This window comes from Microtus pennsylvanicus, chromosome 20 (assembly GCF_037038515.1).
Source record: "Microtus pennsylvanicus isolate mMicPen1 chromosome 20, mMicPen1.hap1, whole genome shotgun sequence".
Taxonomy (NCBI): Eukaryota; Metazoa; Chordata; class Mammalia; order Rodentia; family Cricetidae; genus Microtus; species Microtus pennsylvanicus.
Window position 1 is genome coordinate 36,883,985 of NC_134598.1, and position 27,904 is coordinate 36,911,888.

The window sequence follows — 27,904 nt, forward strand, 5'->3', positions numbered from 1 at the left end:
GAACATCCCAAGCTTAGTGATCCTGCTGCGGACCACGCCCTCGGCTTTTGGCCTGGTACCCCAAACCCTACTTTGAACTCCCGCCCCCTCTGAACCACCACCAATGCCCGGCCGAGGAGCGCGCAGGAGGTTGCGGATTGGTGGACACCGCGGTTGCCGCGGTGACGGGTGGGGTCCGTGGGGGTCCCCGCGCCGGGCGGGGCTAGGGCTGTCCCTGGTCCCTGGTGCCGCCTCCATCTGGGTCTCCACCTCCCGGACCTGCGGCATTGGTGAGGTCCGGAGCGCGGCTTCCCCACGGGCGGCGCGATGGGTTGCGGGAACTCCACTGCCACCAGCGGGGGCGCGAGCCGAGGTAAGCGGTGTCGCGGGGCGTGGGTCCCGCGGGAGAGGTTGCCGCAGCGGGGGGCGCGCAGTTCCCTCGCCCCATCCCCATTTTCGAGACTAGAGCGTTTCTGGAAAGACCGAGTGGGAGCCGGTGCCCCGTGCGGGGGCGGTCACGCCCGAATTCAGCGGGGAGGATTGTCGCCTGGGTCCTGCAGCCGGGCTCTGCACCCTTCTGGGGACCAGAATTTCCCGGACACGTCTCGGGTCCCTCACCTCCCTTTTCAATGGGGCGCCTCCAGGCCTCGCCCCCTCCCCCGCCCCAACCCCTTTGCTTCCAGACCCTGTACCTGGAAAAGTGCAGCTGAGCAAGTCAGGACTTTTCTGGGGCTGGGGGTGGGGCCGAGTGCCAGTGGGTTTAGAGCAGCAACCGGCGGGGCTCCGGAAACGCATCCGTGTGGTGTGGGTCTGCTTACTTAAGACCCACCGGGCTGTGCTCTTAGGCGCTCACTGAGAAGCTGCGGTAGCTAGACGCTCAGATTCGCCTGAGAGAGCTTCGGTATTGGCCTTTCTATTGATATATGTTCACTTAAAAATATATTCAAACTTGTCCAGGCACTGCTTCATTTCGTTGATTGGCAGGACAGGGCTTCTAAGATTTCCCTGGCCAAGCCCGGCTTTGTATCAAGCGACTTACTGTAAGATGCAGGTCTTCTGATTAAACTAGCCGATGTTGGATTTGTTTGGGGTTATTCTCTGCTGACGTATTTTCAGCGTCTTTTTTGGACAGGATTCCCTAGCTTCTCTGAGTTCGGTGATGCCTCAGCCCACCCCAGCCAGCAAGTACAAACAGTTCTCCATCCTGCAGTGTTTACTAAGCTAATCAGGATGCCGTGCTAATGATTTTGAAGCTTGGGGCTGCCACCTCCCTTAGCCAAGACCTTGAGGCTTGGTAGTTATTTTTATTTCAGATTGTTTGAAGTACTCAGGTTTGAAACCAGGGTCTGATATTGCACACGTCGGGCAGGACTTGGACCACTGAGCTCTGTTCCCTGTATTGCTTTTTTATTTTGAGATAGGGTCTCACTAAGTTGTCCAGGCTTGCCCTGAACTCCCCCTGCTGCCCAGACTGGCCTTTAATTTGCGGTTCTCCTGGACCAGGCTCTCATGAGCCGGGATGGAAAGGCCTGCAATAATAGCAAGCCTGGCTAATCTTTTAACATTTCCACGATGGCTTCCATTCTGGAAATCTACACAAATCACTGACCACAGTTGGTCTCTCTTTTGGGGCTGCCAAGTGTCATTCTTGTGGACTATCAAATACTGTTTCAAGAGCTACATCCAAAACACCTGAAGTCTAGGCCCAGGGAAAGTTTATCTGTCCCACATGACCTTCAGTGTCTTGAGTTAAGGTCTGCCTTGGTGATCTGCAGACAGCCACTGGGAAGCAAATCTTTTAGGTTCATATAGCAGTGACTCAGCTTAGTCAGTATCATGCAAATGAATACAGGATCAGGATTCAAGCAGAGAGTGGCCATGTTTCCTTGCAAGAGGAATCAGGAGAGTGTCATGGTGCCTAGGTCCCAGGTTCTGTGGTTCCATGTAAGCCTACTGCATGTGTGCTAGGTCGTAAGGAAAGAAGGTTGAGAAGTTACAAACAAACAAAACAAAAATTGGAAGAGGGATCCATAGCAGATTTTCTTAAAAGTGGAGCAAGTGTGTACATTTGCATTTTTAAAGAATTTGTTTTTTATTACTGTCTCTGTGTGTGTGTGCTGTGTGGATGTAGGTGCCTGAGAATACCACCAGAGGGCATCACATTCCCTGGAACATTAGTTACAAGCTGTTGTGGTCACTATGTTAGTGCTGGGAACCAAACTTGGGTCCTCTGTAAGAGCAGGAAACGTTCCCGACTGCCCCAAGCTTTTACATTGTCATCAGCAGACCCTTTGTCAAATTTTGGGGGGTAGAGGGAGAAGTTACCATTGTTAAGTAAAGATCAGAACAATAACGAGGCAGTTCTGAATTGTTAACACACAGGTTGCATTTCAGTGATAGTGTGGCTAAGCAGTCTAGAAATTGGGCCGGAGATGTAGCTCCCTTGATAGAGGACCAGCCTAGCACACACAGAGCCCTGGGGTCCATTTCCAGCACCCGATCAACTGGACGTGGGGTGTGGGTCTGTGAAGCAGGAGGGAGGATCAGAAGTTCAAGGCCTCACTTTACTGTGAGTTCAAGCTATCTTAAAAACAAAGACAAACAACTTCCCCCTCCCCCAACAAACCATGAACCATGTTTCTTCTGTCTGCGTTGGTGATCTGTGCCTATCATCCTACACTAAGGAAAAGAGGGTCAGGAGGTTCACGCCAAGTTCATGGCCGGCCTGGACTATACGCGGAGTTCCAGGCCAGCCAGAACTGTATCTTAAGAAAAAAAAAGAATCCCATTTCTTGTGGAAGGAGGGGTGGGTGATTCTAGTTACAAATATTTGATTGGCTTAATTTTTTTTTTTGAGTAGATGCCTCGTTGGGTAGAGGGAAATCTAGCTACACTGAAAAAATTCCCTCGAAGTGCACGTCCTTAACGACCACTTTTGTTTGTGAAGGACGAGCGTGCAAGAGCGTGCTGTTCCCTGCCTTGCTCTTTGCTGAAAATTGCCTTCTTGTTCAGAGAGAGCAGGGTAGGGCGTACACGCTGTTTGCCAGGAAGGAGAAGGCACCGTGAGTGGGTGTGCCTTCATCCTCCCCCGTGAGTGGGCGTGTCTGCATCCCCTCTAACCCTTGGCTTTGAGAAGTCGTTCCGAATATTCCCCAGCCTGTGTGTCCAGCTGGCTGGTTTCAGGATTTGGCCATTGGTATGTTCTGTCTGTCAGCTGGTGGCAGGAATTTTAGTTTCTGAAAGGGGCCACGTCAGGATGAGAGCCAGAAGGGCGCGGAAGGAATGTCCCGACACGAAGATAAATATGTCCCAACTGTGAGCTGTGACTTCGGTGTCAGAGTCTCTTAGGGCCAGGCTGCAAACCTGTCCCGAGCCTATGAGATTTGGTGAATAGATTTTGTTGTCCCGGATCTGTAGGTATGCACAGACCACAGCTACTAAGATGTCCTAGAAATCCTGCTCTCAACATTTTATACTTTTCAGTTGCCACACTGAAAAAAGTTAAATGATTAAAAAGGCAAAGAGAGGTGCGCCACGCTGGTGACCTTGAACTGGGAGCTTAGACTCACCCTTGGCTCTGCCGCTCTGCCTGGCTGCGTGGCTGTGGGCATTTCTCGTTGCGTTCTGAGCTCTGCTTCCTTTATCTGTATCGTGGGGGATAATTGGATGAACTCTGTTTCCTAGGGCCAGTGTGAAACTCCAAATCAGATAATGGAGGGAAACACTGTAAAATGAGATTATTATATTGCGGTAAAAAGTTATTAGTATGTTGAAAAGATGGCTTCGGTGAATATTTTTTTTCTACAAGAAAATGACAGATCTACTTTTGTCTCAACAGGCCTGAAATTACATTATAAACTTAATTTTAATTTTTTTTTGTGACAGTCTCACTATGTAGATCTCTGTGATTTTGAGGCTAGCCTGGGCAACATAGCAAATTCTAGGCCAGCCAGGTATTATATAGTGAGATCTTACCTCCAAATTCAATAATCAAGTAAATAGCTAAATGAAAAAAAAAATTACACAGAGGACTAGGGATTTGGCTCAGCTGGTAAAATGCTCGCAATCACTGAAACCTGAGTTTGATCCTCAGAATGGCGTAAAGAAAACTAAAGGGGTAATTTAGGAAATGCAAGTTATTAGGATGTGTAAATGAAAGTTGTAAGATCTGGGGATGATAAAAGAAAATATTTGAGGGGCTAGAGAGACGGCTCAGAGGTTAAGAGCACTGACTGCTCTTCCAGAGGTCCTGAGTTCAATTCCCAGCAATCACATGGTGGCTCACAACCACCTGTAATGAGATCTGGCGCCCTCTTCTGGTCTGCAAGCATACATGCAAGCAGAACACTGTATATGTAATAAATAAATCTTTAAAAAAAATTCTAAAAAAAAAGAAAATATTTGACATGTAAAAAGAAAGAAACATGTTTCAGATATCTTTCTCTTGCTATTCTTCTGTTATGTTGAGACTCCAAATGATTTTAATATTAATAAAATCCTAAAAAAAAAAAGAAAGCTAAAGGGTGGTGGTAGACGTAATCCCAGCGCTGGGGGAAGAGGAGATAGGATCTCTGGGACTTGCTGGTCCTCCAGTTTACCGTACTCAGTCAGTTCCAGGCCAGGGGGGGATCCTGTGAGTACAGATGGGTGGGCCTCGAGGAAAACCACCCAAGGCTGACCTCTGACCTTCACACGCTCATGCATGCCTGCACTCACAGACGGGTACTCCTGCATGTATACAAGCCGGATAGGTATACACTATTAAGCGAGCCTTTGGAGTGTGAACCAGAAAAAAAATCCCTTTCTAAGTAAGTCAGAAAAATCCCTTAAAAATTCCACTGGAGCCAGGGGAGATTGCTCTGGTTAGAGCATTTGCCACGTGGGTGTGGGAACTGGAACCCACACGAGAGCTGGGTGGGCGTGGCAGCCACCTGTAACTCCATCTTTTCCTGTCGTTCTCCACTTGATTTTCTAAGACAAAGTTTCTTACTGAACCTGGGGCTCACTGTTCTGGCCCAGAAATCCCAATAAGCCTTCGGCCTCTGTATAAGGCCCTCCCACAAAGCTGGGGTTACAGATAAGCCAGCCCCCTACAATGCTGGGATTATAGGAAAGCTTTCCCTCAATGTTGGGGTTACCGACAAACTGCCCCCATTCTGGAGTTACAGGCAAGATGCTCCCCCTCCAATGCTGGGGTTACAGGCAAGCTGCTCCCCCTCCAATGCTTGGGTTACAGGCAAGCTGCTCCCACCCCAATGCTGGGGTTACAGGCAAGCTGCTCCCACCCCAATGCTGGGGTTACAGGCAAGCTGCTCCCCCTCCAATGCTGGGGTTACAAGCAAGCTGCTCCCACCCCAGTGCTGGGGTTACAGGCAAGCTGCTCCCACCCCAGTGCTGGGGTTACAGGCAAGCTGCTCCCACCCCAGTGCTGGGGTTACAAGCCAGCTGCTCCCACCCCAATGCTGGAGGTTACGGACACGCTGGCTAGCTTCAGTGAATAAGGTGAATAAGGTGGAGAGAGCTTGAGGAAGCTTGTCAGCCCTGGGTTTCCACACGCCTGTGCACCCACACACATACGAACACGCAAACACGCGTGTGCATATATATGTACACACACACACACACACATGAAAAAAGTCCCAGGATTCCCAGATAGCGGCACTGCCCTGCTTCTGTGCAGGCTAATTGCTTCTAATTGTTTAAAATAACCGGGCAGTGATTTTAGAAGCATTCGGCATGTGCCATCTGAACCAGCTGTAATTTTTACCAGAGATAGGCGATGGGCAACCATCTGGCCTTAACTTTGTGGGCGGCTTATTGTCACAATGCTTCTGATTTTAATATAAGGGTAGTCAGAAGGGGAGGAGCTTAGCAATCACCTCATTTTGCCAGCGCCCCTGGGGAGTTGATATGATGCTTTGGGGTCCAGTTATTTAGATTAGTGACCGCATTGTCCTCAATTAGTTAAGTAATTGTTTTCCCTTTAATGTAAGCACCAAGGTCCAGCCTTGATTGGTGGCAGTAGATGGTTTGTTAGTGTTGGAGCAGGCTGCTGGTATTTAGCTTTAGCTCATGCCTGGGGTGGGGGTGGGGGGTGATGGAAGACTTGGATGACATCATCAAAGTGGTCTTTTGTATCTTACCTTACTCTCTCCCCCTGCCTCTAGTGCTGGCAAGGCCAAGGGCACTTCTGTTTTCTCTCTGAAGCACATTTTCTGGAGAGCAGCTGTCTTGTCCTTTCTTGTCTCATGTGTTTCTCTCCCCCGAGGGACATCCTCCTGAGAGCCCCTTCTATTTTATTTATGGCAGTATCCTTGGCTTCTAGACCGATCTCTAAAATTAAATAATTGTATTTTAATTAATCAATCAGTTAATCAATGTGAGTGTGTATGTATGTATGTATGTGTGTGCATGTGTCTACATATACAGATGTGGTGGCCAGATGTTGAAAGTCTTCCTCTATTTTTTTTTCTCTGTGTAACAGCCCTAACTTTCCAGGAATTCGCTTTGTAGACCAGGCTGGCCTCGAATTCACAGAGATACATCTACCTCTGCCTTCTGAGTGCCAGGATTAAAGGCATGCGCCACCATGCTGAGCAAGTAAATCTATTGATTTACACCTTAATTCCCTCCCACCCCAACCAGAGACAGGGTTTCTCTGCATAACAGGCCTGGCTGTCCTGGAATAGGCTGGCCTCAAACTCACAGAGATCTGCCTGCCTCTGCCTCCCTAGAACTGGGATTAAAGGCGTGCACCTGGCTTATAACTTACCTGGCTTATAACTTACCTGGCTTATACCTTACCTTTTAAGATAGTCTCTTCCGGAACCTGGGGCTTAGGTTTGAACTAGACTGGTCTCTGCTTCCCCACAAACACTGGGGTCGCAAGCATGTGTTTCTCTGCGTGACTTCCCCGTGGATCAAATTCTTTACACTTGTGCAGCCAAACTGCCCTAACTCCTCAACCTCAAAACTTATAATGGAATTTTTTTTAGCATTCTATAAATACTTATTTGAATGAATGAGTATGTTTGGGAGACAAATACGATGGAAAATGAAGTTTTAAATTGCACGAGCACTCTGTGACTGATGAAGTAATTGGGAAAAATGAGCTGAGACCCTGAACAGTCAGGAAAGCCTGCTTGCAAGGGATGGGACCCGATGGGGTTTTGAAGAATCTGTAAAATTTGAATAACTAGTAAGAGTAACTGGGCTAATGTTTTCACGGGGTTTAAACAGTGCCTCCTCCATTGAATGGGCTTGTTAGAGTTCCATAGGGAAGGGCATTCACAAATGACACTGAAGGAGAGGAGGTGTGTGCTTACAGAAGGGTCACGATTCAAAGAGGCTAATGGAGCCTTTGAAGTGCCGAGAATGTCTGGGCCAAGGTCCAGAGGCCAGACCTGGAAGACTGGCTGCGGAGCGAGGGATGCAGGTGTGGACGGAGGAGAGGATGGGCAAGTGAGTGGAGCTGTTTGGGTAGCAGGAAGGAGGCGCTGCTCACTGTGAGACTAAGGTAGCAGGGATGGGAGAACGTCAGAAATGGCAGGGATGAAGAGGGAACTGGCAGTTACCTCTGCTTGGCAGTCATCTCAGAGAGAATCACGATATTCTTTCATCCTTCACCTCACGCGGTTCATCCTCTGTCCTCAGAGCTGACCCTGTGACCCGCTGAGTTAATCACTTCCACCACGAGGGACTTTCTGTGGATGGCCATGGATGAGGTTATGCTACAGCAGCTTAGTGTCAATGTTTTACCTTATTTGGGGTGTGTGCGTGCATGTGCATGTGCCTGTGTGTGTATGGTGCCTGGAGGCTTGAGGAAGACACCAAATAGCCTGCTGTCCTTCTCTACCTTATTTGAGTGAGTCTCTCATTGAATCTGAAGCTACTCACCTGGGTTAGACTGGCTGTCCAGCAGGCTCCCCAGTGCTGAGGTTGCAGTCACGCTTTTTATGTGGTGCTGGGGATTTGAACTCAGGTCCACGTGGGTCTGTTCGAAAGTTAAAACATCATAAGGACAACCCAGAGACAAGGAGTTAGTGTTCTGTGAGAACGTCTCCACTCATTGACACAGTTGTCTATGGCCAGGACGTGTTGACCTGAAATTTCCTCTTCATTACTGTAATAAATGCAGCTTTTGAATCCGTATTGTTTTTGCTGGCTTCTTTTAAAAAGAAAAGCCAAAAGCCATTGTCTTGAACTAAGGAGCTGTTGTTTTATTTCCTCTGACCAGGCAGAAAACATGATCTAGATTTAGAATCATTGCCGGTCAGAGGGACCAGTGTTAAAAAATAAAAGTGTTAATATTAAAGAGAAGATTGTTTTTTTTTTTCCTGTAGATTTCACAGTTCTCAGCAGGAGTTTTCTTTTAGAAAACAGAGTGAGCTTTTTTTCATCTTCCTCTTGGAGAGGCTGCTTCGCTTCTCTCCCCACTTCTCTGCCTCTTTCTCCTTCTCTCTCTCTCTCTCTCTCTCCCTCCCTCTCTCCCTCCCTCCCTTCCTCTCTCTCTCCCTCCCTCTCTCTCTCTCTCTTTCTCTCTCTCTCTCTCTGTGTCCCCGCCTTCACCCTTCCTCCTCCACAACCCCCTGAATAAACATTCAACCTCAAAAAAAAAAGGATTAGAAGGGATAAGGGTCTGGGGTGTGGCTCAGTGTAGACCTCTTTGGCTGGGATATGGCTCAAGGTTGACCTTTTTTTTTTTGGATTTTTCGAGACAGGGTTTCTCCGTAGCTTTTTGGTTCCTGTCCTGGAACTAGCTCTTGTAGACCAGTCTGGCCTCGAACTCACAGAGATCCGCCTGCCTCTACCTCCCGAGTGCTGGGATTACAGGCGTGCACCACCGCTGGGCAAGGTTGACCTCTTGAGATGGGGTGTAGCTCAGTGTAGATCTCTTGGCCTGGGGTGTGGCCCAGTGGTAGATCTCTTGGGCTGTGGTGTTGCTGAGTGACAGGTACTTCTTCTTGGCTTGCTGGTTTTGATGCCCAGTGCTTCATAGTAGAGTGGGGTGTGTGTGTGTGGGGGGGGGGAGATAAGTATTCTCTTGGCTAGTGTGAGGAACCTCTCCTATGAACAAGTGTGTAAATTTGAACAATACTAAGAACATCTGGGTCACCTGATTCATTCTTCTTCATACTCACTTGGTATGGAGGAACCTCAAAGGGTCATCTGCCTGTTGGAACCAAGACGAAGTGTGTGTTTCTTCAGCTACCAGGCTGACGTGGTGCCTTGCATCCTCGCTGGCCTGATGGTTCTCCAGGAACAACATTCTGTTTGCGTCCCTAGAATGTGAGACATGTCACAGTCAATCCCCACAAATATGAATTTTTCCCATGAGTTTCTTCCTCAAAGTGAAGTAATTAATTAACTAATTAATTTAGTGATGCTGGTGTTAATCCCTCTGGTCAAGAATAAGACCACTACGGCAGTTTAAAGCCAAATTTGAAGCAAGCTTTGATTAAATACTGGCCAGGTAGATGGACTCCGGTCAGGTCCATACCTGGGTTCCCAGGAAATGGCCCTGAGTTATGGTTTATAGGATCTTAAAGTATTTCCATCAGGTCCAATCAGGGGCGAGCATACATCCAGATGTATTTCCTGCCCAGGAACCTCCCACCCACCTGTGATCAAGCTCATGTAGTGAACATGACTTAAACAAACTTGTTTAGAGAGTGAAAGCTGAGACTTGTTATCTCCCATAAACAGTAGTCTCCAGCATTTCAGGAACTGTCTATCAGTCCTTGGCAAGGGGCTTGCAGATCAGAGGCATTCATAGGAGTTAAAACTTGAAATGTAACTTTGGCTCTCCCATTCCTTCCCCCACCTCGAGTTGTATCCTGAGTCAAATCCCTGACTCTGTGATGGTACCTGCTTTTATTGGGATCTAATAACCCTCAGCTTAATGTTGCCCAGACAGGAATTAGCATTTAGTTAAGGCATCAGAGATGCAAGAGCCAACAGCAGTCAGCAGAAGCAGAAGGGCCAGAGGCTGACATCAGAGCTATGTCTAGAAGGGACCTGGAAATGAGAATGGGGACCAATTACTTACTTCCTCTCAGGTCCCCTGGCTTGCAATGATATTTTTTTAGTCCAGCAAGACTATTTCTAATGATTCATGAGTGGTTTACATAGAAACAATTTTCTTCTAAAGCTGTACAATAACCTCTCTATTTTACATACAGCAGATCACGTGACCTACCATATTGTAGGCTATATCAGCTAATGGATTTACCTGTTGATAGATCTGGGCCTTTTCGATTTTAACAAGTACCTTTCCTGGTATGCCAATAGGCATTATTGATAACTATTCTTTCCCCATACTAGGAAGTATTCTTTTGCTCTAACATCCCAGCCTGTTGCAGGATAAGGGGTGATGTTCTCTCTTCTGTAACTACTTCCTGCTGAAGCTAGGATCTTGTCAGAGCCCAGAAAGACTGGAATGCTAGTCAAAGGCAAGGAAAGAGTTCAGGCAAGGGGACGTTCATCAGAAGCCTCTGGTTAGCTGACCCAGCTGAAGAGACAGGGAGCGATCACGTCAGCTGGACTGGTCCACATCAGCTTTCAGAAACTCTAGAGCTCATAGTTATTTGGAGTTGGATGTAGTTAGCAGCTGATTCCGGGACGGTGTCCATCAGCCAAATGGAAATCTGCCGCGGCAGATATAGGCTAGGAACAGGAGTTAAAGTTTAGGGACATAAAGAAAAATATTACATTTGGAGCTTTTAGGTCCATTGGCCTGGTAGTTGGGGAAGGGTGGAGTCCCAAGACCAGGAGAGAGACCCCACCAGAGATCTGAGAAGGATAAATTGTAATAGAAAGTACAATCCAAATGTATCAGCTAAAATGACAGAGACTAGCCCATTATTAGACTGCCGTCCCAGGCTCCTGTGATCTCCGTGGAGTTGGGAGCAGAGGTTCCAGGGCAACATCAGGTTTCACCTGCCAGGCCCAGAAAATGAGAGGTTTTCCCACGGGGGAGGAACATGAGAGAGACGGACTTTCCTTTGTTTAGGCAAAGTGGGGCAGCCAACTCTCAGTGTCCTGCTTGTCCAGAGTTTGGGCCAGGTTCTGCTGCAGGTGTGGCATTAGGGCAGTGTTGCCCTGTGGTCAGCGTTACCACAATCCAGATGGAGTCTCTGTGGTGCTGCAGCATCTTCTCTGGAGACCTTGGGGCCACTGCTAGGAGCTGTGGGTCCCTGTCATAGTAAGCTTTTCCATTAATCATTTTAAATGCCATATTCGGCAGATCTCTGGGAAGTTTGAGGACCATTATCTATTAGGTATATGTGAGCTAAGCAAACCTTGCTTGTTTTTAGTTACTTGCTTTAGGCTTCACCCTGAAAACATATACAAGAAGCTAAATAAAGCTTTTATCTATTCAGTTTGAGCCTTAAAAATAACAATTTCTGAATTTAAGCTCCTTTTATTATCAAAATAAAACTTTTAACTCATAAGCACAGTCTACAGGGGACAGTTTCTTATATGACTCAGTTTCTCAAAAATAGCTTGAGATTAAGATCTTAAGTGCGAATAGATCTGACGTAAGGAGAGACTTCTCTGAGCCAGCTGTTCTCAACTTTCCCAATAGTTCTCCATGTTGTGGTGACCCCCCCCCCACCACAACATAATTCCCGTTGCTATTTCTCACCTGTAATTTTCTCACTGCTGTGACTCTCATTGCAAACACCCGACAGGCAGGTGGTCCTAGGCTTCCCCTCTAAAAGGGTCTTTCACCGCCCCACAAGGGTTGAGACTGAGAACTTGAGAAGGCGCCTCAGGTACTTTGCCAGCCCGCTTTCGTCATCTTGCTGCGTCGTAAGACAGGAACAGCCCGACTTCCGGTGTTTAGTATTTGGTGCTCATAGCTGTGCCCCTTATTTCTAACCTTTAAAAAAAAAGAAAAGTTCAAATATTAATAATATAAAACATCATTTTATGACCTGCCACTTCTCCGGGTAAAACGGGTTTAAAGGTCACATTTCACGTACCTATGTACTCTGGTAATTTTCTCACAGGTTTCCAAACAATTATACAATTATCATTAAAAAAAAAAAAAACAACCAACCAAACCTCTGAAAAGAAGCACTGTGGAGCCAGATTCTCATACCCTGGTTGCTACTTGGCTTCTCAGGGGCGCCATTCCTCCCCCTTCTGAAAGTGAGGCACACTTTACAAATCCCGCTTTTGCTCCCCCCACGTGGACCTCCTTTTGGAAGGTGACACCCCTCATTCCCACTGAGCCTGCTGTGAGTTCACCAGCAGGGAGCCCAGCAGGGAGACGCCCTAATGGCACCCGGGGCCTGGTGCCATCAAGGTGAAGAGGATGGATGGAGAGTTCTCGGTGGCTGATTGAAGTCAGTGCTGATAGCGTGGTGGTTGGCCCTCGAAGCTGCTCTGTCTTCCAGGATGTCCCAGTCACAAGACACTGCAGCGTAAAGATTTAGCGGCTCTTAGACAGACACTGGAGAGGGGACAAGGACACCACTTGGGACTGTTCTGTGCTGAGCCTGCCCAGCATCATCCCTGAGATGCCGCAGTGACTTCTGAGGCTCGGCCCCTGCACGATTGTCCAAGGTCTCTTCAGTGACTGTGAACTCAGGATGTGAATCCCAGTTTCTCACACCTCCCCCACCACACGAGGAAGGGGAAACCACTCTCTACCCCATCCCATGAATAAAACTAAGATGGTTATTATTTCTTTCTAGCCTTTCTTCTAGATCTTTCACTTGTTTCAACTCTGGAATTGCTCATTTCGGAAGCATTGATTGTTTATTATTTATTTATTTATACGATCAAAATATCCTGTCCCCCCCCCCTTTTTTTTTGGTTTTTCAAGACAGGGTTTCTCTGTGGCTTTGGAGCCTGTCCTGGAACTAGCTTTGTAGACCAGGCTGGCCTCGAACTCACTGAGATCCGCCTGCGTCTGCCTCCCAAGTGCTGGGATTAAAGGCGTGCGCCACCATCACCCGGCTCCCTGGTTGTTTTTATTGTCTTATTTTGTTTTTTAAATTTTAGGGTGGTGGTTTAGAGGATTTTAAATTCCAAAGTGTCTCTACCTGCTTGTCTGTCTGTCAGTCTCTTCTCCTTTCTTCCCCCACCAAATGCACACATACACACATGCATATACACACATGTGTGTACACATACATGCATAGTCAGTCATACATGTATGTGTACACCCGCAGTGAGTATACACCACACACACACACACACATACACACACATGCACCCTATATGGAAGACACAGAACTTGGCTTCAACCCTGTCTAGTTACATGGCATTCAGTGTCTCTTCCATATGTAATCAACTACTTTGTAAGAACGCCTTCCTCGGAGTTGTTCAGATAGAGGTGGGTGTGGGGCCCAGAAGAGCCTTGGACTGTGTTGGACTGTGCTTGCTCTGTGGGTAGGAAGTGGAAGGACCTAGACTCACAGCACCTTCTGCCTGCCTTGGGATCAGGCTGGTGTCCACACGGCCTGCTTCATCGCATCTACCACCTCCATGTTGTTCCTGATTAGTGTGTCATGTGACTCCAGTAGCTCAGAGTAGACACCAGCCTGCAAGGGGAAGTGAATGCAGAGGTTTCTTGATTTCGTTTTTAAATGTTTATTAAAACGTGTTCTTGTGCCAGGTGTTGGGGCACACACCAATCCCAGTACATGGGAGGCAGAGGCAGGATGATCTCTGTGAGTTGGAAGCCAACCTTGTCTATGCAGTGAGTTCCAGGCCAGTCAGAGCTGCACAGCGTGAGACCTTGTCTCCAAAGACACACACGCATGTTTCAGTCTATTTAGGTATTGGACTTAATCTGTAGAAATACCGTCACACCAATGCAAATCTTTTTCTTTTCTCCCCTAGGTCCAACGGGAGCAGCTAAAGATGCGTAAGTACTCCACATTTTGGTGTTATAACTCCTCTCCCCAAGAAAGGCTGTTTCTTGTGGCTCTGACCTTTTAGGGGACTAGGTATGGCAGAAAAGGCAGGGGACATTTTCTGCTCTGTGCACTGGTAGACCTCCTTTGATTCGAAGTGTGATTTGAAGGATGTTACTGTTTGTGACTTTTCGTGTCCCCCCCTTCAGTGATCCTGGCATTCTGACTTAGCGTGTTAACAAGAAAAAGTACGGTGCTCTTTCCATCCCAACCTGCGCAGAGACTTGAGTTCATAACAGGTGATGATGAGAACGCTCACTGCGTCACTCCTGGGACTCCGTGTGTCTCAGAGCTATCCAGGGAGGAAACTGGAGGAACATTTACTCACGTGGACACTCACTCGTTTGGGTGAAAATAGCTAGAAATTCCTAGATACTCAGGGGAACTGCACAGTCGTTTTCTACAGCTTGAGGGGGTCTTCATGTGTTCATCTTGGGGGGGGCTCCTGTGTTGGACAGTCAATCCCCAGATTCTTCTGTTAAGACTTTGATGCTTTCGGGAGGCAGTTAGGGTCCATGGGGTCATGAAAGTTGGAGTCCCCTTGGCATTAGTGATTTCTACGAAGGGGAAGAGAGACCATCTAGCTGTGTTTTTGTTTGTCTCACCGTGTCCCCAGCAGAAGCTCTCAGACTTCACGGCCTCTAGAACCACAACCCAAACATACTTCTATGATTTGAAGTTTACCTGCTATCATCGGGTGTTTTGATATAGCCGTGGAAACTGGCCCAGGACATCCTTCTGTATAATCTGTGTTGAACTGATTGTTAGACTGCAGGACTTAATGACCAGATGTCTCTCTGTGAGGTTTCTTGTGCTCAGGAATGCTGTGTTTCCATTGCTCTCCTTCTCCGCCATTCTACTGGATCATATCTAATCTAGATACAAGGCCAGCACAGGTGCTCACTGTCTCAGGGGGTTTCTGGTTACTACGCTGGCCTAGTTTCGTTCCCGCTGCTGCGATAAAATACTCCGATAATTGAAGGGAAGAGGGTGACTTTGATTCCGTTCCAGAGGGACACTTCCGATCTGCCTCGGCAGGGAAGGCATGGTCGCAGGTGGAAGGCAGGCCATGAGGACAGGAAGCTCCTGGTTGCATCCGCATCCAGGAAGCAGAGAGAACAGGAAGTGGGGCCCACCCCCAGTACAGCACTTCCTCCAGCGAGGCTACACCTCCTGAAAGTTCCACAACCTTCCCAAACAGCATCGCCGGTTAGGGACCAAGTGTGCAAACACAGACACAAGAACTTACAGGGGACACCGCACATTCACACTGAACCTGTGGAGATTGGGATTAACCTTCCTGCCCCAGATTAGTTAGATAATGGAGCCACACAGTGTCGAGAGGATGCAAAAGTTTGGTATTTATTGGGTGAGGCTTTCTGGGAAGAACAGGTTTGCACACGGAGTGGTCTGCTTGGATTGAGTGAGGGATGGGCATGCCTTTGGTTTGTGTTGTGTTTGTTGGGGAATGGTCGGGGTGAGAAATCCTACACAGAAACTGGGTTTGACCTTCCTGATGGCCCAGGGAGGAAGTGGCCAGACTTTTCCTACAACTTGTGCAGGTTTCAGGCTGGAGGGGCAGAATGAGACTTGACAATTGTCAGCGGTCCAATGTTAACAATAGAGTCAGACTTTTTTTTTTGTAATTATGAAGAGGAATTCAGAGAAGACTAGAGTGGAGTTATGAAGATTTCTAGGAATGAAATAGCCATTTCATGTGAGACTTTTGGGCATAAAAGAAGCAGTAATCACTTGCTTCAAATTCTTGGCATAGTGCTTGAATCTCCAGTGGTTGCTGAAATGACTCTGAATACATTTGTGCCCTCGTCTTCTGTGTATTAAATGAAGTGGCCCTCTAAGTGGCATTTATTATTATAAAATAAAATATGACAACCTGAACACTGCTGAGGGTGCTGAATGTCCCACAGTGTCAGATATCCAGCCAAAATGTAGGTAAATTTTTTTAAAGGTTTTTTATTACGTTCATGTGTGTGCAAGTCACGACATACATGTGGCAGTCAGGACAGCTTGCAGAAGCTGATTCTCTCATTGCACGTCAGTCCTGGGGATTAAACACAGGCCATCAGGTTTGTCTGCAAGTGCCTTTCCTCTCTGCACCATCTTGTTGACTCAAGATTTGATTCTTTCGATGAAAATAGATAGGCATACCCATTTCGTTAGTGAACCAATTACTTTAATATGTGGGGAAATTAAATGAACTTTAAGAATACATTTCTTTAAAATGTATTATCAGCAAAGGTTTGGATACCTGTTTTATGTTCTAATATACTTGGGGTCACAGGACAGTTTCTTAGGCATAAAGGGTCAATGTTGTAGAAGTCTAGCTCTAGGGGAGGCCTCTCCTTAGCATCTTTTCCTTCTGCTCAGCTGTCTGCTTTCTGTGTGCAAGAATCCACCATAGAACGAAAGGTCCTTCAGCAGACAGTTTTAACACTGTTTTCCATAAATGTGTAAACGTATTTGTTATTTAAAAAGTAAATTTAAAACTCTCATGATTTATGTAATAGTTAAGAAAAAAAGGAAGAACAGAAGAGCTCACACCATGAGAGGTTGAACACCACCAAAGCAGTGGCAGAGAGAAAGGCTTTGGGTCAGAGCCATAATCTTTAGTGCTTTTGGAGTTTTTCTAAGCAGGGGCACTTGACTCCAAAGAGGAGACTTCCTGAGTGTTGGTGGAATTGGCCCTGTCTGAAAGCTCAGCGGGAGCTTAGGAGGCTCTGTCCAGTGTTTGGAGATCCTGGGCTATTTGGAAACAAGCTGTGGGTCCTCGAGGCCCTGAGCACAGCTGGTGCCACAGGGGGAAAGGCAAGCTTTCTGAAGGCAAGGAGACAGCGTTTTTCCTGCCTTGCTTATAGCAATTGATAGCTCTACCACTGCCTCCTAAGGCTGTGGGTCTTCTTCACAAAGAGAGCAATTAGTACTTCAGTGAAAGGTTGGGGATGCAATTTAGCCCTTGGTCACTCTCCTCTGGGCCGAGGTTGAAAGTCCCCACTTTGAAGTCAATGATACTTATGCTCACCCCGGGGGTGGGGAGGAATGCAGCCAGTCTTGGCTGAGGAGCTCGTCCAGGCAAAGAGCGAAAACAAACAGCTGGAAGAACCAAATGAATCAGACCTCATACAGTCAGTCCCTGGCAGAAGAATAATTCAGTTGGAAATCACCTATCACTGTTTGGTGGATTCGATCTGCACCACAACGTTGGGTACATTTCTCACGACCGCAACAAACACGTGACAGAAATGACTTAACGAAAGACTGATGTTGGCCGAGTGTCAGTCCCTCCTGGGGGGCGGCCATGGTGGCAGGGGCAAGGGGCAGAGCCGTTCATATCACCAGGAAGCAGTGATATGAACCTGAGTCAGGAAGGAGAGAGGCGGCTGTGCCTTCCAAGGTCCACGCCTTCTGTCAACTAGCCTCTTAAATGTTTCCGTGGCCTCCAGAAATTGTGCCTCCAGGCGGGCAGGGCAGGGCACAGGTGTTTAAAACATAAGCCTACTGGGGGGTGATTTCAGATTCAAACCCCAGGAGCCAGGGCACCATTAAAGAAACTCAAAAGAAAGTTAAATTCTAAAGAAAGTTGCGTCTACAAGTGGAGAATTATAATATAATTACAGCAAATATAATTTAGAAGCAAATACATTGTCAATTAATAAGCCTGTTCCAGCCAGGTGTGATGTTCACGCCTGTCATCCCAATGGTCCAGAAGCAGGGGACGTAGAAGGGTTGTGGAGGGTTTGAGGCCAGCCTGGGCTACCATGTGAGACTTTGTCTCGAAAACCAAAAGCCAAAAACAAAACCTAAAGAACCTCCCCTGCAACAAAGCAAAAAAACCTGTTTCAAACGATCATCATGAAAAATAAAACACAGCCAGGCAGAGTGGAGCTGGCTCTGCCTCTTCCGTGTTAAATTTGTTCTGTTTGCCAATTGAGGTGAGTGCGGCCTCCACCGTGGCACCCAGACATGGATGGGGGAGGCTCAGGCGCTGGGTTGTTTTTCCGCTTCTCAGAGCAGCTTTGTAAGCAGAGCTTTATATTTAGAACGGTTTTTCTTGATGAATAAGTGAAAAAAGCATATTATGTTTTTGCCGCGAACATATTATGTTCGTTCTGGAAAGCAGAGGGAGTGAGAACCTCCTGGTTTCCAGGCAAACCGAAGCTCGGGGAGATTAGAGATCATTCATTGGAACAGCTGCCGTGTCTAGTCATTCACCGTTTGTCTTGGAACGTGCCATGGTTTCGTGATTTTACTACCGAAGGCTTTGGCGTTTTAACTGTCATTCATTCAACTGCGAAGCTGAGAAAGTGCAATGATGAAGATACTTTGAATACCATATATTATTGGTGAAGAAAAAAAATGGAGTTTAAACAAATGTGTGACCATTATTGGCACTTCTGGGGATTGCATTCAGGGCTTTACATATCTCAGGCGAGCTGACTTATAGCCCAACCCCTCTTCTTATTTTTAATATTGAAATAATGTCTCACTAAGTAGCCCAGGCTGGACTTGAACTTGTAACCCTCGAACCTCCATCCCTCTTTTGAGTAGTTGGGCAGACTTGCTTAGGTCACCAGGCCTGCTTACAGTCTGTATTTGATGGATTAATGCTGAATAAGGTTTCTTTGAGTGGAAAGTTCTAGTTGCTGATAGAATGAAAATCATAGTGTAAAATAATTGAAAGATTTTATTATGTCCTGTACAGATGTTTGTTTTTTTTTTAAATGATCATGCATGAGATACATTGTTGCAAATATGGGTGGAGGAGAGCGCACTTTTTGCTGAACAATCACAGGCTGTGGCCAGTTGGAGGCGTTCCATCTTCTAGAAGTCAGCTTACCAAAAAAATAGAGCTCATTGATGGCCAAGGAGACGTTCCGTTTCTGCTTCACGTAGGAAAAGTCTACAAGAAGAGGATGGAGCAGAAAGGTGTGTGATGATTTGTGGCGTCTGAGTCAATGTGTGATTGACTCTGACATGGAAGACAGAACCACGCTGGCTGTGGCACGCTCACAGGAAGTAGCTTCAAGTGGGCTCAGTAGGCACCATCTATAATCTTAGATGCGATGATTGTCCTGGTCCTCTGCAGTGTGAGTCATGTCTCAACTACCAGCGGAGGAGGTACCCACAATCCCAACAGTTACAGAGGCCGGTCCCACTTTCAGTAATATCTGGTTTTGCAAACATTCTTATTGATGTTGTGACCAGAGTTCTGAGTCAGAGTTCTGGGAATCTGTGGTCTTAATCATGGAGATTATTATACTCAGTGGGTGGCTTTAACCCTGACATCTTTCTCCTTGAAAACCTGTGCTTTGGTAAAAGAAGCTAAGCTCTTGCCAACAAAGAAAGAGAGGTGCCATTTCAATGAAATGCTAATGGATTTTATAAACTTCGTTCCCAATGGTTAGCGGTTGATTCTTTGAAATGTTCCTGTCGTTTAAAACATTTTAACCTTGCCGTAAATGACTAGAAATATTTCACTCATTTTTTCAAATATTAAACTACATTCCACATTAATTTTCAAATGGTAGGAATGATTAAATAAAACACAATCTTTTTTATCTTATTTTTTTACTGAACTATACATTTTTCTCTGGTCCCCTCCATTCCTCTCCCCTCCCCTTCTGCCCTCTCCCATGGATCCCATGCTCCCAATTTACTCAGGAGATCTTGTCTTTTTCTACGTCCCATGTAGTTTAGATCCATGTATGTCTCTTTTAGGGTCCTTATTGTTGGATAGGTTCTCTGGGATTGTGAATTGTAGGCTGGTTTTCTTTGCTTTATGTCTAAAAGTCACTTATGACTGAGTACATATGATATTTGTCTTTCTAAAAGAAAAACAAAACCAAGATTGCATCTGTGACCAGACACCTGATCTGGGTCACCACAGTAGAGAAGGTGTGAGCCTTGCTCTCAGTCTTGAGACCCAAGATCCAGTCTCCTGGTAACGGGGAGGCCAGCTTGCTCCAAGGAAGCCTTCTGCACTGCCGGAGGACGTCCTGGAGATGAGCCTCCGAGTCTTTGATGTAACTGTGCCCAGAGCAAAGGGCAGGTGCTAGACCGCTTACCAAGTCCCAGCTCCTGGCTCTTAGTTGACGTGAGCACTGGAGGACCTTCGTGGCAACTCCTGCTCGCTATTCCCAGAGCGGCCTGTGTAGTCCAGTAAAGAAAATGGAATTGGGGCCAAGGTTGATGTTAGGGCCAGTGTTGTAGTCTGCAGATCCACGCTCTGGGTGCTTTCCGAGCTCTCAGAGTCGTAATCGGAATTGCATACTTGCCAGCTGGCTGCATCCCCTAGCGGCCCTCTGAAGTCACTGTCGCTAAGGCCAAATGGAAACCCAGAGAAAGCCTGCAGAATTTTCTTTCCTTGCTGGGATAACAGGCAGGTCAGAGGGGATCCTCAGGGCCTTGCTGTGATTAATGTTCTCCATGAAGACTTGAAAACATGAATTCACAGAGGCACCGTTCCTACACTTTATGGGATTTAACTTATCCTTTGGGTGGTAGAGGAGGCAGGTTCATCATAGAGAGTGATTTTGGGTTATTGTACGCTTCACCTGATGGCAACTCAAATTTGAACCGGAAAGGAGTGGCGTGCGTATGGGGAAAATAATAAATGTTCCATGTCAAAGCCTGTGTCCTGAGAAATATTGTTTCTCTGTGCCAGAGCCATTTGTGTTATGAGGCATGGCCTGCTGTACTCAGTGTGTTTGTTCGTGTGTTAGATGAATCCCCTGGTTTCCCTCACCGTCTGCTCTGCAATGTTCTGATCTTACTGACACCCCACCCCGCCCCGCACCACCCTGTTCAGCCCATCGGCCATCTTGGTAATGCTGGCAGCTGGTGAACAGAAAATGAGGAGGATTCCATATACTGTACGACTGTACGACACACACTCAGTTCAGGGATGGAGGCAGACTCCACCCTCAATGCCACGTCATACATTAGTGGCCAGACAGCAAAAGGGAGAAGCACAACCTGTATGCTTTCCCATGGATGCGCAGGTGGTCATGCGTGTTTGGTTGTGCGCATGTGTATTCGTGTACATGGGCAGGCCAGAGGACGGCCTTGGGAAGTGTTCGTCAAGAATGCCATCTGCCATTTTCAAATTTTGTAGCACTAATAATAAAAACCCAGAGAGCGAAATTGGGGTTCAACCCCAAAACCAGAAAAGTAAGGCAGCCAAGCCACTAGAGAAGTCTTACCTCTAGCAAGGCTAGGCGACCATAGACTAAGCCGACTAAGCCTCTCTCTCCTATTTTATATTCCTTCTAGTGGTGGGATTAAAGGCGTGACTCCCTGGAACTGGGATTAAAGGTGTGAGCCACTGGCTCCCGGATCGATTTCTGACTTGATTTTGTGTAGCCCGGGGTGGCCTTGAACTCACAGAGATTCGCACGACTCTGTCTCCCAAATCGTGGGATTAAAGTTGTGTGTCACAATTGCCTGACTTCTGGTCTTCAGGCAAGATTTATTTATCAAAATACAAATAATATACCACTACAAAATTTAACTTTTTTTCACAACTTTATACTTGAGCAGTTCATCTACATCACCCTGCCCCCTGACTCCTCCCATGTCCCCCTCCCTCCCAGATTCACAATCTCTTCAAACATGCATATATATCTGAGCCCATTTAGTGTTGCTCACACATTTAGTGTGTCTAGGGATAACCCCTTGGGATTGAAGAACCTATGCGCGAACCCACCCTGGAGGAAACTGATTCTTCCTCTCTTAGAAGCCATTGCCCATTCTTCTAGGAGAGGGGCAGAATTTCCTCCATCCATGTTGGTACATCAACTGGTATGGTTCAACCTTGCTTTTGAAACAGAATCTCCCACTGGCTTGGCGCTTGCCCATTAGGTAGGCTAGGCGTGTTTGTTTCTGTGTGCGTTTGTGTTCCGTGTGTGCACATGTGTGCCCGTGTATGCATGTCTTGTTCTTGTATTTGTATATGTGCATTTGCACGTTTGCATATATCTGTTTGTGTGTGTGGATATGTTTGTCTACACATACGCGTGTGTATTCATGTACATGCGTGTGTGGACATGTGAAGGACTTCTGCTAGAAAGTGTCACGTCCCAAATGATATCGGCCTCTGTATTTGTGTGTCTGTGTTCGTGCGTGCTGGGCTTCTTTAGGAAAAATGTCACATTCCAGTGATCTTTCCCAGGGCAGCCTGGCAAGGTGACTCTTGGAAATCTAAACTTTCTCACTCCTGCTCTCTGAGCTCAGCGGGCACCTCTTCACCTGCTTGCTCCACAGCTTGGCTGTTCGTGAGCGCAAGGACGCTAACTGTGGACAGATAGGACTCTCAGCTGGAGCTTAAAACCCCGTCACCTTAAGGCAGTTCTATCGGCCTGTTGGGCTTTTGGCTCTGCAACCCCAGGCCTCCCTCTTCCCAGGAACCTGAAGCTTGCTAAAACATTCTTCCTGTATGAGGCCCGTGTGGCTGGGGAGAGCCACTCCACCAAGCCTGGGAAGGTGTGCTCACCTTCATATTGTTAGGACAGGCTTCGGTTTCTGCTGACGGCTGGGTGAATGCCGGCTTGGACTTTTCCTTCCCCTGAGGAGATCCATCCACAGCAATCAGCTGCTTCTGTTCCTCCTCTGCCTGGACCTGGTTTTCCAGATGATTCTGATGTAAAAGCTGGTCGGGAAAAGCTCTATAGGTTGGGGAAAGGAATGGCATAGCATCAGGAAAAATTCGCTAAGATGATGACTCTTAGCAGCAGCTACTGGCTCCTTCTAAAATGACTACAGCCCAGCCAGGATTCTCTCCCCCATCTTGCTTCCTCTTCCCTTGAGTGGGATGGTGTAAGTTGGAGCTGGGGCTGGGGCTATGCCAGTGTCGCCAATACAAATTAGCAGGGCTCGGCGAGTCTGGAATCACACAGGTGGGTTCAGACTGTCTCTGCTCTGTGCTGTAATCTTCAGTCCTATAGAACCATGGCTTTTCATCTTCAAAGGGAAGTGAATGCCGATTGAGAAGGATGGGGATGAAGGTGTCTGGAACAGCCTCATGAGCCAGTGGAGTTGGGAGGCAGGCGATGCTCAGTGCTTTCCTGAGCTTGGCACGGAGGCAGCTTCACCTCTGAGAAACCAGCACAGTGATCTCTTGCTGGGGCTAGTTTTGGACGTTTCTCTTTCTCCTTGCACAAAAGGCCATGGAGCCTAGGGCACGAGTGCCCACCTGAACATTTTTGGTCTCCAGGATTCTCTGCACTGAAGTCTGGGGTTGAAATTCTCAGGTGTTGGAAGAGCACAGATGTGTCTCATCCTTACCTGATACCCAGGAGGGACTGGTTGATAGTGACTAGCTTCATTTTACTTGGCTCCATCCTTTGAACAGAGGGCAATAAAATTGGCATTAACTCTTCCCCTTCCACTACTGCAGTTGTGCTGTTCCAGGGACACAAGGGGCTCCATGTCAGGGAGGGCAGGCAGGAACTGAGGGGTTACCTGCTAGAGCCCTTACCGTAGAACCAAAGTCCAGGCAGCTTGTAGCGGTCACTCACCCGAGGGCTGGCGGACAGCTTTCTCGGTCTCAGGCTGACCCTTGTCCATGATCGGGTTTGGCAGCCGGGCTTTCTAGCTTTTGCTGAACATATCTATTTTGATATGTAGAAAATCACCCGACCTTTACTGTGTGGTCAGAGCCAGGCAGCGCGCTGGGCTGTGGATGTACAGGGCAGGTAGCAAATGTGAAACCAGTCACCGTAACCTCGCCTTCTCCTGTAACCGAAGCTGAAGTGTCTGCTGTGTAACCGCACGGCTCACGGCAACTGTTTCTGGGCTTTTAGGACAGAAGACTCAATAACGGACGAAGAGAAGAGGAGGTATGTGGGCCGTTGCAGCCCGTGTCACGTGAGTGATTTTGGCCGTAGTGCATGGATGTAACCACTCTGGCACAGGACGATGACGACACACTAGCAGGGACACGGGACCTGAAATGGCCGAGGCCCAGACCCAGGATCTCAGCTGCGACCCAGCAGCTCTGCCCTGCGAGTGTGGCTTTGCCATCTGTTCTGCCCCTGGCCGACTCCCCCTCCTCACCTCTGCACTTCCTCAGGTCCCCTCTGCTCTGCGTTCCCTGGCATCCTGCCTCATGCTGTCCATGTCTTTCCCTGTGAGGAAGTGATTTTTGAATATCCACGTTGCCTAATGCCACAGGGATCTCTGAGTTTTTCCCTAAGTGGTGATGGACACCGGTCACATATCACTCAACTATACATCACTATGTGTACTTAGCCCGTTTCTTTTCTTTCTCATTATAAGTAAAGAAGTTAAATTTTTTTGCTTATTTAATGGAGCTATTTTTCCAAAGCTTCCTTTTAACATAGAAACACGTGAATCTTTGAAAAGTCTTGAGTTATTGTCACAATCATTTAATCGTTTGGAGTGGTTCATCCTTTATTTTTTGATGGTTCTCTCCCTCTAGCGTCCTTAATTTCTTTCTTTAAGAAATTGACCTAATTTCTTTCTTTAAGAAACTATGGTGGAGTGTACGTTGGTCTGCCTTCTGAAGCTGCCAATATGGTGTCTAGTCAAGCAAAGGCAGTACGGAAAAGTAAGCAAGGATTGTGTGGGGCTTATTTCCTTAAAAGGGCGTGTGTGTGTATGTATGGGTGTGTCTGTGAATATATATATATATATATGTTTGTGTGCCTGTGTGAGCACACATGTATGGGTGTGTGTGTATATGTATGGGTGTGTCTGTGAATATATATATATATATATGTTTGTGTGCCTGTGTGAGCACACATGTATGGGTGTGTGTGTATATGTATGGGTGTGTCTGTGAATATATATATATATATATGTTTGTGTGCCTGTGTGAGCACACATGTATGGGTGTGTGTATATATGTATGGGTGTGCCTGTGAATATATATATATATGTTTGTGTGCCTGTGTGAGCACACATGTATGGGTGTGCCTGTGAATATATATATATATATGTTTGTGTGCCTGTGTGAGCACACATGTATGGGTGTGTGTATATGTATGGGTGTGCCTGTGAATATATATATATATATATATATGTTTGTGTGCCTGTGTGAGCACACATGTATGGGTGTGTGTATATGTGTGGGTGTGTCTGTGAATATATATATATATATGTTTGTGTGCCTGTGTGAGCACACATGTATGGGTGTGTGTGTATATGTATGGGTGTGCCTGTGAATATATATATATATATGTTTGTGTGCCTGTGTGAGCACACATGTATGGGTGTGTGTATATATGTATGGGTGTGTCTGTGCATATGTGTGTGTGTATGTATATGTATGTGTGTGTGTGTCCATCTGTCTGTGTATGTGTGTGTGATATTGTTTGTAGCTTTGTGGGAAATTATAATGAATTTTTAAAAAGATCTAAACACTAACTGTTATTAATTTTCTCTCGAAGATTAGAGGAAGATAACGTGATATCTGGACAGTCAAGAGGTACTGTGTCTTTTACTGAATTGTTTTGTGTGATTAGCCTCCATAATGAATGGACTGCTTGTGGTGTCTCTGTGCGTCTAAGAGATCTTGCATGCCAGGTCCATTTTCTCCTGAACTGCCATGGTTTCACTTCGGTCTTTCCCAACTCCAGTGTAATTTGTTCACTAAGCAGCGTGAACTGCATGCCTGGCTAAGACATCAGGGCTCACCAAAACGCAGGAGGGCTTAGAACTTGAATGACAGCTGGAAGGTCTCGGTCAGAGACTCTGGCTAGGACTCGGGGATCGGTATACACTGCGTGTAGCAGTAGAGTTCAGGAGGAGAGGCGTCCATCACTGGTTGAGATGGGTGCTCGTCCTGGCTGACACAGGAGCAGGTATGTGGGGAGGGAGAATTTCTATTCTCTTGGTCCCATAGCAGGGGCTGTGTTTGGCTCTTCACTCTGTGCCATTTCTTACCAAACGCACCCAGCCTCTTTTGCAGCCCCCACTCAGGAGTGCTGTTTCCCGAGAGAGTCCGTTTTCTGTTGGAAGTCAGACTCTTCCCCCACTGGCTGAACAGGTTACTTTTCCTTTGTGACCTCCGTCTCATAATCTGTAGACTGGATCTTTTGCTTAGGCACGAAGGTTGTTGTGAGGATTAAATGAAATAAACGGTAGCTTTTGCTTTCCTCATTGCCCCCTTCTTTCTTTTCTTCTCCCTCTCTCTGTCTTCCCGAGCTTGCTCACCGGGGAGTGAGATTTGATAGCTGTTTGCCTCTGTGTGGGGGTCAAAGGTTACCGCAGTGACTGTCAAGCAGTTACTGCTGACCGCCCACAGGTACCTGGCCAAAATACTCCCTCACTGCTCATGGATCCCAGCCTGTTCTTTGATTGTATCTCCACATAGTCAGTTTGATCCCGTTTCCTTTGTGCCTTGCCTTGAATTACCCCAAAAGTTTTCTCAACTGAAGGTCTTGGCTGTCCATTTTCGTGAGTGGCTGTGTCCATCGTTCCATTTGTCTATGACACACCTACATCTGTGACTGGCAGGCTAGGCGTTGGGCAGAATCCTGACGGGAGGACTGTTCCCTGGGGGCTTTCGATACAAAGGACAAGCTGCAGGTTTTGGCCAACACCACCGTCTTTCTGACTGGAATTCACCCCGTGAGCTCATTCCGCTATTTTGGGGGGCCAAATCGATGAATGGCTTTCGGCATCTTGATCTGAGACGGTTAGGTAGTTTCTAGTGGTGGCCTAGGCCTGCTCTCAACTGAGCCAGCCAAAAGGAGCTCACATGATGGCCCTCAGATGCCAGTGTGGACCAGCTCCGTCAGTGTCCCTGGGGAGCCCTGCAGGCTGTGAGTGGTTGGACCCTCACTGCAGGTTAGTTCTGGGAAGGGATTGTGTACGGCTGACAATGTATATTATGAGTGTGGTGCCGATATGCACGCAGCCTGCTTTGGTTATTGTTATTCTGCATTTCAATTCTTAATTGTATTTTTTATAAGTTTCTCAGCATCCAATTTTATCTCTTTATATAAATATTATCAGCATTCAGAACTATGCTGCCCAATAATAAATCTTAAGTAGCTGTAGATTGGCTGTTGAAAATGTGCTCTACTTAAAGGCAAATTCAGTAAATCATTTTCAGGCTTAAGACATGTGCTTTTTGGGGGCTGGAGAGATGGCTCAGAGGTTAAGAGCACTGCCTGTTCTTCCAAAGGTCCTGAGTTCAATTCCCAGCAAGCGCATGGTGGCTCACAACCGTCTGTAATGGGGTCTGGTGCCCTCTTCTGGCCTGCAGGCATACATGCAGACAGAATACTGAGAATACTGTATACATAATAAATAAATAAATAAATCTTTAAAAAAAGACATGTGCTTTTATCTAAGTTGTGATTTTTGAGTTTTGCTAATTCTTTTTCCCCACCTTTTCCTTTTTCCTTTTACAGCCCGCACATGAATTTGGAAGGAATTTGGCTCCGGGGACATGGTATCTTCAAACAAATCCTGCAAGATTGTCCCCTGCTGGGCCACCTCTCCCAAATCCTTAGTGTGTAGTGAAAGCCATGGGTACACACTGTGCGTTGTGGCAGCAGAAGGAAACTGGTGGACTTGGTGCTCACTGGGGGGAACTCTGCGTCACCACCAGTGAGGGAGCCTAAGGCTGTTGCCACCCAGCCTGGGCCACCATTCCACCCAGTTCACAGAAGTCATGTCTTTTCACTGATACTCTTTTGATAGTTTTTATATAACGCACTCCTTACTGTATTTATAACCTGGTATTAGAGTATAAAGGAATTACCTGAAGTAATCTATCGTCTCTTGTCCTTTGACATTTCTCCTTCGTCCTTTTTTTCAGCTGTGAAGTTGGCAATAGAGTCTCACAACTCTCCCTCTCTCACTGGTCAGTTTAAAACTTTCATTTAAATGTAAGCGGATTCCCTCCGTTGAGGACATTGCAAGTATCTGAAAACGAACCAGTTAAATGTGCATGCTCCTCTCACAGGTGGGCATTCAATTCCCGTTCTTTAGTCAGAGGCTCCCAT

The 27,904-nt window shown here is 46.9% G+C and overlaps 1 protein-coding gene and 1 long non-coding RNA gene across 2 annotated transcripts; one reads left to right on the forward strand and one right to left on the reverse strand.

Moving 5' to 3' along the window:
• The first annotated feature begins 170 nt into the window (after positions 1–170).
• C20H12orf75 (chromosome 20 C12orf75 homolog) lies at positions 171–27,669 on the forward strand. Its single transcript, XM_075954554.1, has 6 exons — positions 171–352; positions 13,837–13,861; positions 23,729–23,764; positions 24,416–24,495; positions 25,337–25,374; positions 27,308–27,669. Exons 1-5 carry the CDS (start codon positions 307–309, stop codon positions 25,339–25,341), a joined length of 192 nt encoding a protein of 63 aa, XP_075810669.1. The 5' UTR covers positions 171–306; the 3' UTR covers positions 25,342–25,374; positions 27,308–27,669.
• LOC142839044 (uncharacterized) lies at positions 7,641–11,848 on the reverse strand. The gene is made up of 3 exons (XR_012908667.1): positions 11,627–11,848; positions 9,120–9,260; positions 7,641–7,682 (listed from the first exon to the last, which is right to left on the reverse strand). It is a non-coding gene; the product is annotated as an uncharacterized LOC142839044 (long non-coding RNA).
• Positions 27,670–27,904: the final 235 nt, after the last annotated feature.